General features: G+C 42.9%; 1 protein-coding gene across 1 annotated transcript; it reads right to left on the bottom strand.

Moving 5' to 3' along the window:
* Window positions 1-3,408: 3,408 nt before the first annotated feature.
* Window positions 3,409-9,962, bottom strand: SRD5A3 (steroid 5 alpha-reductase 3). Its single transcript, XM_048508728.1, has 5 exons — window positions 9,784-9,962; window positions 7,254-7,405; window positions 6,291-6,485; window positions 4,869-5,036; window positions 3,409-3,500 (listed from the first exon to the last, which is right to left on the bottom strand). Exons 1-5 carry the CDS (start codon window positions 9,960-9,962, stop codon window positions 3,409-3,411), a joined length of 786 nt encoding a protein of 261 aa, XP_048364685.1.
* Window positions 9,963-11,236: the final 1,274 nt, after the last annotated feature.

The following is an 11,236-nucleotide window of genomic DNA, read 5'->3' as shown; positions in this document are numbered from 1 at the left end:
CTTACATGGGGTATTTCTTCAAAGTGACACAGTCACGTCTTTCATACTCCCCTTCTAGGCTTATTCTTTCAGTGGCCTTAATGGCCGATCTAGTCCTGTTTTCAGCATGCTATATAACTCAGCTCCAATCCCTGGCTATGCAAAATGTACAAATATATGCATATGCAATTATAAATTATTCTAAATTACAGTGTGTAACTTTCCTTGACAGAGAGAGATCTTGTCAGTTTTTCTTTCCTACAAAAAGAAGAGCCCCCCTTTTAACCTTGGAAAAAGCTATGGTGGGAATCATGAGATTTGCCAAAACTAAAAGCCACATGGGATAGGGGCTCCAGCAAGGTGAGGAATAAGAGAGATCACCCCTCTTCTGCCAGCAGCGAAGCTGATAGGGTCCAACCCTCAGGAATGATTTGGGTTTTCTGCACCATGGAAATTATTCTTGTGGTACATTTAATTGCTTCAGGATTACTTCAGTCTTCTATTTTGTCATTATGGAAAATTAGGACATTTGTTGTTAATTTTCTAAACAGCATAAAGCAACTCAAAGCTTTATTAAATATGGATTTGTATGAAGTACAAAATGAAGTAAATGCTTTTATTGCTTAAATATAAACTCTCCCCAAACCCTAACACATCTTCATAGAATTGAGCAACTACTATACCAGATAAAATCAATTCATTAAGAAAAAATCACAGGAGAAAAGCAAATGGTCAAGAAATTAGGAAACATACTGCCACACAACTTGGCATTCCCTTCTTCTTCCTTTGGCATCTGATAAAATGGGCTGGGGCCAGCCAGCCTTGTCACTCAGTTTTACTCCCATCCCACATGGCTTTTTCACATCCGCGTCCCACAATCACCAGGACAACCTCTCCTCCTTCCACCTGTGGAAGAGTTGGTCGGATCCAATCCCAAATCTTTAGGCCCTCGTCCACACATCAGAAGGCATTTGTTCTCAAAGCTGTGACTATGTGGGTATTTATGTTCCAGAGACATTCCTCTTCCAGCTACTTCTAAATTATAAATTGATCATTCCAAGTACCTGGGATAAAAAGGATGTCAGCAGGATCAACAGTTCAACATCTCATTGTGCAACACTCCCACTGGGGAAGAGACTGGCTCCCCACATTTGTACTCTCATATTCAATACTGGAGTGCTAGCTTACAGAAACAAGAACTATTTCAGCAAATCACCTGAATGTGTTTTACAAGTAAAAGCATCTAGTAGGGCCAACATCACAAGTAAAAGCATCTAATAGGGCCAGTTTCTGAACACCCTTCACACTTTGCACAGGTGGGAAAAGAAGAGAGTGGTCTCAGCTGACAATCTGAAAGAGCCCCAAGCAGACACCTTGGCTAGAAGCAGCATATCTGAATTAAAAGCTGTCCTTGGACAGCCAGCGTGGTGTAGTGGTTAAGAGCAGGTGCGCTCTAATCTGGAGAACCAGGTTTGATTCCCTGCTCTGCCACTTGAGCTGCAGAGGTTTATCTGGTGAACCAGATTAGCTTGTGCATGCCAACAGCTGGGTGACCTTGGGCTAGTCACAGTTCTTTGGAGCTCTCTCAGCCCCACCTAGTTCACAGGGTGTTTGTTGTGAGGGGGAAAGGGAAAGGAGTTTGTAAGCCCCTTTCAGTCTCCTTACAGGAGAGAAAGGGGGGATATAAATCCAACTCTTCTTCTTCTTCTTCTTATGTAGGTGTACAGTCTCCTATACTGGCATAAGGGACAAGCTTTCACTACACACAGGACTAACTGAGCCTGGATGAGGACTAGCAATAAACCTCCAGCTCAGGTATTGCTCTTGGGTACCCTGTCTTGGTGATCTGCAGTGCCAGTATTGGAAAATGACCATATGCAGAGTATGCTGCAACAGATTTCAGTATTGAAACTTATGTCGGCTACTGCCAGCCATTGGTGTAGTGGTTTGCATATCAGATTATGATCTGGCAGCCGCAGGTTTGAATACGCAACCTACCATTGAAGCTTGCTGGGTAATCCTGGGTCAATCACACACCCTCAGCTTAACCTACTTCACAGGGCTGTTTTGAGGGTAAAACTGGAGGACAGAACAATATAAGTCTCTTTGTGCCCTCACTGAGGAGAAAATGAAGTAAATCAATAATACATCAGACTGCATTCACCTTCTATTTTAATGGAGATAAAGAGTTCTTAAAGGGTCGTTGCTTTTGTAGCCCAAACAGCCTTCACTCTCTGAACCAGGAAATAGATCTCTGAAACATCTGGCTGCATTACCTAAGAGTCACATTCTTGGAATGGCACTGTTATAACTTGCACTGGAAGTTCCAGCAAAGAACTTCTTAACTGCCGGCTCAAGTATTTAGGTGTGGTTGTTAACACAGCCAAGATCTTACCAACAGATTACCAACAACACACTTCTATATTTGCATGATTTTGAAAAGGGATCAGAACTCACCCAGTAACAGGTTTATTGGACATTTCCGTAGTTACATGCCAACAAGAACGGTAGCATTGCATACTAGGGGATAGAGGAGCAGCTGCAGAATCTGGTTAGTGCAGCACAAAGTGCAGTGCACAAAGATTCTGGAAAGTAACATGTCCTCTTCTGTCCTGGAAGCTTTAAATAATTTAAATTCTAATGTCCAGCAAATACAAGATATTTACAAACTACTAAATGCTATCTTCTAAATAACAGTTAAATCTCAAAAAGGATAACACTTCAAAATGTTTGTGTGTCAGAGAAAGTGACCCACAAGATCAAACTTTAAGCCTGCCTCAGACACACCAATTTTTAGTGCAGTTTGCTTACATGTTAAACTAAATGTTGATTTCTCCTCAGTTAATTACCAAAGAGATACACATTTATGCTATACCTTCATTTCACTTCACACAATTCCTTCTGCACAGAATTGGTCTCAGGCACAGATTATTTTCCTCTGCCAACCTAAGCAAGCTTATTACATTCAAGTAGGCTACATGGCAGAAAATCCCCTTCAGGATTCAAGCACACTGCATAATGCCACTCGTATAAAACAAGCAACTGTTAAGTCTCCTTAGCATCACAAATAATGTTTTTGTATTCTTTACCAGTGAACAATAAGCAGAACTACCTAGGCCATTTCAGAACCTTCATGTCAATTCAGTTTCAGCCAAATCCAGATACCCAGAGACTTCAGGCATTCTTTTCAGATGAAATGCTGAATTTGGCATTCACTTACTTAAAGCAATGGCTTAAAGGAGAAAAGGTATACTTATGCTTTTCCGATGCTTTGGATGAAGTGCTTGAAGTTGTTCCATTAATTCATATGGCACAACAAGGCACTCACACCCTGGTTAAAAAACACGTACGTCATCACAAGCAACCAGGTCACGTTGTTAAATCCAAACGTAACACCCATCGATATGTATATCAGGACTTCGGATTAATTTAGTAGTCTTGGACATTGAGACCATTTCGAGACTCGAGTAGTAAAGCCAAAAGAGTGCTGTGGTCCAAGGACTGCGAGCTTACCACCTCTCCTTCATTTAAGCAAAAAAAAGAGAATGGAGAAAAAAAACCATCAGTTAGCCTTGTGTAAGGCTAGAACTTACACTTAAAAAAGATCTCTAGTTTTCACTAGGATCAACATGACTTGTGTATATTAGGTTTCTACAAAAGCTGGAGCGCTTTATTTTTGCTAACTTTAGGTTATCACTTTTGAACAAGGTGATGTTCCAGCCACACCTGCTTTGGGGGACCAAATGGCTGAAACATAAGTTTTAAAAAAAAACAACCTGTCCTAAGTGCAGTTTTTTAAAGCTATCTTTTTGCCAGATACCTATGGGGTATTTTCTGCACAGTTATGGCAGCAGAAAGTCAACGGGGAAAGTTGCTTTCCTTGCTACTTCCTACAGCTCTAAACCTAGATTAGTTCTGTGACAGGTCCTCCCAACCTGTTTCCTGAAGTCAGGGCTGCAGACCGGGCAGCGTATTACAAAGAGATGCGTGCAAACTATTCTGAGAATTTCACCATGGATACAGGGGTTTACACCACCACCTAAAAGCTATTCTACACAGGATCTTTTTTCTTTTTTGACCGGGCCAAAACCACACACACTAGTAAATCATTTAGCCCATCTAACTTAGCGTGCAGATCTTTCCCAAATCTTATTTCAAACATGGCGTACAACACAAAGAGCAAAAGAGCTGCCTGTATCTTCCCTCCCTGCTGTCTGTCTCTAGAAGTGATGGCTCCGTCAGCCAGCATAGCTCCAGTACTGAAAATGAGCTCAGAAGGGAGAGAGAGCAGCTGGAAAGAAGGCTCAGCACATCTTACCCACAAGTATTAACTGCTCTGTAATCATTTCTATGTATTTATTTGTTTTATTGGATTTGTATCCTGCTCTTTTTCATCAGGGTCGGGGCAACTAACAAATACAAAAATACAGCTACATCCGTATATACCAATACTCTCTGCTCAGTTTAAATACCCCCAGTACCTATTGTTACAACCTCTTACAACTTACTGGTTGGCTGACCCAGAAAAAGGGAATGAATGCAGGAGTAGCAACCCACCAAATATATATTTGGCAATCGTGAAAGAATTTTCTTCCAGGCCAGGTTGGCCAGGAATCTCAGCAAGGTATTTTGACAGCTTCCCTTTGGAGCAGAACCAGCTTAAGGTCACTGGGGGATTTGGAAGGTAGTTGTGAATTTCCTGTGCTGTCCAAGGAATTGGACTTGATGACTCTTGAGGTCTGTTCTAACTCTGTGTGTCTATATAAACTGCAAATGCAACCCTTCAAAGATGCTGTTCATATGTAGCTCAGCTCACATTTCAGTTTCAGTCATGGTGTATGAAATGATACTGTGGAAACAAGAAAGAATTGTACTAACATTTATTTTACTTAAGAGGAGAAAAACATGAACCATGCAGACTGTAGACACCTTACCTGATTTATCTTTCCTCAGATTTGCTAGAATCATAAGGCACCTGTGTTGATGAACGGAGGCCCAAACAAACATCAGGAATCCAAGGACATGGTACCAGCAGACAATCAGCCTGTCCCCTCTCCCTGGACCATGCAAAAACAAACAAACAAACAGGAACATAAGAACTGCAGAGAGCTCTGCTGGATCCAGACACTGTTTCATCTAGTCCAGCACTCACTACAAATACTGCAGTGGCTCAATCCAAATGCCTTTTGGGAGCTCAAGTATTACGCAGGATGTGAAAGCAATGGCCTTCTGTCTTCTGCTGCTCCCATTTTAGTCTACTAAGGCACCTGGTGCACATCTAAAACTGTGAGGGATCAAGATTGATAGCTATAGATCGACCTCTCCTCACATAAATCTGGACCTCAAGCCCTTTTTTTAAAGCTATCCAGGTTAGTGGCCATCACCACCTCCTGTGGCAGCATATTTCAAACATCAATTATGTGATGCGTGAAGAAATGTTTCCTTTTATTAGTCCTAATTCTTTCCCCAGCATTCTAAATGTTATGCCCCTGGTTTCCAGGCAGACACATGTGTGAGAGAGAAAATTTTATCTCTGTTGTTATTTTCTACCCCATGCATAATTTTATATAGACTTCCAATCAAATTCCCTTTTTTTAGATCGTCTCCAAATCCAAGGAGTGAATCCTCCCAAAATGCATGCAGTCTCTCCTCATAAGGAAGGCCTGCTCACCAGTCCCTACAATCATCCCTACGTTGTCACCTTTTCTGCAAAATTCTTTTTTCTATCTCATCGATATCCTTTTTGAGATGTGGTGACCAGAACTGAACACAGTACTCCATGAGTCCCAATTGGCAATGGCTTTATATAATGGGCTTTATATAAGGGGCACACACATCTTTGCAGTTTTATCTCTAATTCCTTTCCCTGTTATCCCCAGCATATGAGTTTGCTTCTTTTTTTCACAGCTGCCATGCATTGAGCTGACATTCCCATGGAACTCATCAACTAAGATTCGTAGACAAGAGAAATGTAATGTTTATATGCTCAGGGGAGATCAGAATTCAGTGCTGTTTCCAGAAAAAAAAGTTTGTATGGTCAGGTTGAGATATACAGGAATCGAGAAAAATTCATGCATGCCACATTAGGAATATAGTTTCCAACGAATATGAGAATTATCATTCATTTTTTATGAGCTGCCTTTGTCTACACCATTATTTTGTGCATTATTGAACATGGTACTTTGATACAAGAGCATTTATAGTTCAAAATGTATTTTTACTTTCAAACTTCCAAACAGATGTGGGATGGCAGAACTAGATAGGCAGAATAGGACCCATTCTATTATAAAACACTTTAAGATGCCACTTACCTGCCCAGACACGAAGTGGCACTTGACTTAACACTGTTAAGCCCACCAGCACGTAGTAAGAGAGTCCAAAGAAATACTGCACAACGTGAATGACTCCTTTGGAGAATACGCTGATGTAAAAACATTCCCAGAGTCGCCTACAACTGTTCAGCCAGACAAAAAGGCAAACCAGGAAAGCAGAAAGGGACTCGCCACCTGGAAACCCAACACAGGTTGTCATGCAAAAACAACAGCCAGAAGTACCAACATCATTCAGCAAACTATAGAAATTAAAAGGAGAAAGTTCATGCCAGGACTTGCAGGAAACACTTAATGGCACTGGAAGAAGTTTATACCCACAGAATGTCCAAGTTCTTGATGTTCTTAGGCCACCTCATCAAGGCAAGGTGCAGTCACTGCTAAAATGATACCTCCCTTTGCAATGGTATGATTCCGGAAAAAGAACATATGAGAGTCCTCTGGGGACTGAACCAATTGAGACTGCAAGAGCAGGGATTCAGGTCTGAATGCTGTCCAGTAGGTATTGATGGAAATCTACCATGCTGGGAGATCCTTGAACTCGAAAAAGTAGCTGGGCAACATGTGCTTCTTTCTGACATGCTTCCTTGCTATGCAAGACGGAATTCTCTTTATCCACAAGGGAGCTAGCACATGTGAAATCCCAGTTCTACTTTCTCTAATGGTTCAATCCCAGATGTTTATACCATGCCCCCTCCCAGACACACAGACACACATTTTCATAATGGTACTGAAAAGTTGGGGAAAGTACACTGGGAACTGTGGCCAAGGGCTAGGCTGCATGCCCACTTGTATGCAGATTTTGTTTTATGAAAAGTCATTCAGGCACAGCTCATTGGTAGAAAGATTTTAAAAACACAAATCATGGTAACATTCCAGTAAAAAAAGCACAGGTTGTATCTTCCTGTTATAAGTAGACGGTCTTATTCTCAGAACCATACTTGCCTTTGTTCCGATCCTGGGATCCTTCCCCAAGAACACTGAGCAACTCCTGAAACCAAACTGGGAAGGGCCGTGAGAAGAACAGGCTTTGGATAAGCCAAAGGAGTAGAATGCCATTCCAGATCACAGCCACAACATAGAAGTGACAGAACCACCTAAAGGGGGAAGCAAAAATCACCTTACAGATCTCTGAAAAAGGGCTCCCAAGTTCCCCACATCCTAAAGACCATAGTGGCTTCCTTTCTTGACAATCCTGTCAGGAGCTTCCTCTGAAAAGAATGCTCTCAAGCACCCCTTAGCGGCACTGAAAGATTTATGCTAGAAGATTTAAGCTATCCAAAGTAGCAACTGTCAAATTGAAGCGCTTCTTTGTTTTTGTTCTTTTAAGTGATTTTGACCCTTCAGTGGAAAAACTGATAACAGGAACTGAATTCACGCCTTAATTTCAAGCAGACAAGGTTACCTCACAGTAAACTGAAAGATAGCAGCTACTTTTTAAGCCAAGAGGCCTGGTCTCCACACCCCAAGCAAATGTGGGAGGATTGACTGTACCAGCTCAGGCTCCAAACAGAACCCATGTTTGCCAATGCAATCAAAAGAAAGTCCCTGCAAGCAACAAAAATTAAAACATTTCGGGAAGAACAGATCCAACTTACTCCATATAGTACAGTGGTTGTTTTGTACATACAAGAAGTCCTATGCATTGTAGCATTTCTTTTTAATTAAAAACTCTCCCCCCCCCTTCAATCTGAAGTGGTGCAGTCCACGCTAGGAGTACAAAATTCTTACTCGAACCCCATTCTGCCAACTGTAAACATCAGGGAGTCTCAATTAATAGCAACATCAGTATTCCGTGTCTCATTCTGTGAGGAAGTAGGTCTGGGTCTTGAACAAGGTGGGAGAGTGCTTCATTTCACAGTGTGTTAGCCTGAAGCAAGAACAGTAACATTCATTCTCTCCTAAATATATTTAGGCAACAAATTCACATAAAGTTACTTGGGAATGAGTCCCATTGAAATTAACAGGACTCACTTCCCAGTAAATATATATAGGGCCAACTTTTAGATTTTAGAACTACCCCCGCTCTTGATTTCAGTAATTTGTACAATGCCATTTTCCATTAGCTCCTGAGTATAGAGGTCGTAATTCAACACTGTTATGCTTCAGCCCACAGACTCACATAGATGGACTTGCTCAGGATTTGTACAGAGAGCATTTTTTAAAAAAGGCATAGACACATATAAGCAGGCAATAGCATGCGGAGCAATACTCTGAATTGAGCAAATGTATAAGAGTCTATTTAATCCATTAAATGATTACACAAAAACTTTTTGTTGGTTTTAAAATCCAGCAGGTGTATGTTGTAATTGTACAATCTCCAGCACTGGTGCAAGGTAGAACACGGGACTTGTGATCTCTATAGAAGTGTTTCGAGTACTGGGGATGCTGGTCCCCCTTTTCTCTGTGAAATGTACCAAGCAAAATAAAAAACCCACAATGGTGCCTCTCGGCTTTTCCCTTCTTGTAAAGCCCTTACAATCGTTAAGCTCGGCGCATAACCCACGGGCAGATAGATTTGCAACCAGTAAGCAACCAGAATTGCATTCTTGCTGTGGGATCAGAGCCCTCAGTATTCAAAACATGAATTCAATATGCCGCCTTGCACTGGGTGCATCTGGGGGCTGGAGATTGTGCTATTGCAGTTGTTCACCTCCTGGATTTTCATGCCTGGATTGTAACTGCAGAATAGCCAAAACAGTGCAGATCCTATCTTGGCTCTGCTGTATGGCAGATTAAGAGACAATGCCCGTCCAAAGCGCCATGGCTATAAGAGCCATCTTTGGTATAAGCATGCAGGCGAGAAAAGAGAAGGTTGGACAAAACACCTTCTCTCCAAACTGCTGCAAGCTATTTATCTGTCAGGGACTGCCCCTACTTGATTGAGATGCAGTCTTAGCTTAATGGAATTGGTACAAAATATATGGGTGATTGTATCTGGTTGATTGAGATGCATTCCTGCTGTAACACAATTGATACAAGATATATGTATTCAGCACGCTATAATGGGACATTATTTCCTTGATCTTGGCTTTATGGTTTCACACGCATTGTAGATAACTAGGCTTAACCCTGACACCTTTTGCTCCCATGGGAAACTGGATGTTTCCATTGCTCTGGGGGAGTAGAAATTCAGGTGGCTTTTTCTCTATCTGTCGCCCACCTTGGGGCATACCGGCTCCGAAGTAGCTCTCACATTCTTTGGGAAAACAGGAGGGGGGATTGTTTCTGGATCAAGGGGGTAGCAAAATCCAGGTTAGTCTGAACAGGCTTTCTACAAGCTGGGTGCTCCAAATCGCAAGGAGCATCATGACGAGTGACAAACCGGTGCTGAAGGGCTAGCGAGAAAATACTCTGCACATGCCCAGAGACACTCTAGGGAATTGATTCCTAATGAAGCTTGGGGAGGGGGGAATCAAATGATTAGCTGCTTAGTCCCCAGAAGACACCTATCCAGCCTCCCAGGTTCCTTCACCTTTTAGGCACATCGAAGTACTGCTGCCAGGCTGGGCGCTGTGCACAGCCGCTCTTGGTCTTCCCGTAGCGCACCAGAGAGTGGAAGAGCCCCGCAAGGCTGAGCGTTGTTAACGAAGACCCAAGTGGAGGCTGCAGCACCTTCCCAGGGAGGAGAACGCGCGGCCAGGAAAGCGGCATCCAACGGCTACACACCTGCGCAGCTGCAGTATCCCTCTGCAAAACCTCACCCGAAACCATGTATTCTCCCGCTTGCCTCCCAGGGAAACAAAAGGAGGCTTCAGCGCAATCAATGGAGCCACGCCCCTCCTGCCAGCCAATGGAGATGTCCGGAGCACGTCCTTTAGCTGAATGTTGATTGACAATCAGCCAATCAGCTTTAAAGCTCAGAGGTTCCCAATTTGCCGATTGGCTTCTGTCTGGGCTGCTTTCACATTCTGTCTGTTTCCCGATCCGCGGTTTAGTTAGTCAATCCGACTCTCTGTTCTTTGCTCTCCATCTGTACACTTCTGATTGAGCCAGCAACGGGGCGGCCGGCCGGGCTTTCTTCTGCTCCAATGAGAGCTCTCCAGTATCACGGATTGAATTGTTGGATCTTTAGGTTATTGAAGCTAAGCAAGTTTAGTAACAGGGGAGAGAAACAGAACTTTTAAAGCACTTTGTTTTGTGGGTGGCTATTTTATTGTTATTGTATAACATACTTTGCAAAAGGAACATAAGGTGGTTTAATCAAAAAGGGTGAATTGGAACAATAGGGTAGCTCAGATTCTCCTTCTAAAATCCACTTAAAGGGAGAGTCTGGGGTCCCCAGTTAAAACAACATTGAAAGTGATGCTGTTTTGGGGTGGATTATCCCCCACCCTGACACAGCATCACTTTCAATGGTTCAACTGGGGACCTCAGATTCTCCCTATAAATCCATGCTGAAGGGGGTGGATTTAAAAGGAGAATCTGGGGGGAAATTGGGGGGTGCCTGCTGTCAGGGGTGCCAAGATTCTTAAAGAGTTTGGCGCAGCACCAAACTAGAGGAAATATCTTGAGAGAATGAGATTTCTCCTGATGATACCACCCAGATTTGGTGAAGTTTGGTTCAGGGGGTCCAAAGTTATGGACCCTCAAAGGTGTAGCCCCCATCTTCTATTACAGTGGTTCTCAACTTTCCTAATGCCAGGACCCTTTAATACAGTTCCTCATGTTGTGGTGACCCCCAACCCTAACATTTATCCATTTTACAGATGGAGAACACTGATGCAGAGAGTCTTAGGCGATCCCTGTGACCCAAAGGGGTCCCGACCCACAGGTTGAGAACCGCTGTTCTTTTAGCTCCCATTGGAAACAATGGGGGATAGGGGCACCCCCTTTGGGAGTCCATAATTTTGGACCACCTGAACCAAACCTCACCAAACCTGGGTTGTATCATCCGGAGAGTCTCCCAACAAATCCCGGAAATGTTG

The sequence above is a fragment of the Sphaerodactylus townsendi genome, linkage group LG10 (genome assembly GCF_021028975.2).
Source record: "Sphaerodactylus townsendi isolate TG3544 linkage group LG10, MPM_Stown_v2.3, whole genome shotgun sequence".
Lineage (NCBI taxonomy): Eukaryota > Metazoa > Chordata > Lepidosauria > Squamata > Sphaerodactylidae > Sphaerodactylus > Sphaerodactylus townsendi.
The sequence above is the reverse complement of the archived record's forward strand: the minus strand, read 5'-3'. Positions and strand labels throughout refer to the sequence as shown.

What these genes read in the sequence shown, in the direction of transcription:
- SRD5A3 (XM_048508728.1), bottom strand. Translation starts at nt 9,962, where the DNA reads ATGCCGCTTTCCTGGCCGCGCGTTCTCCTCCCTGGGAAGGTGCTGCAG. An exon ending in ATCCCAGGATCGGAACAAAG is followed by an intron (nt 6,486 to 7,253) that starts GCAAGTATGGTT and finishes TTGGGTTTCCAG; the next exon opens with GTGGCGAGTCCCTTTCTGCT. An exon ending in GCCACTTCGTGTCTGGGCAG is followed by an intron (nt 5,037 to 6,290) that starts GTAAGTGGCATC and finishes TGCATGGTCCAG; the next exon opens with GGAGAGGGGACAGGCTGATT.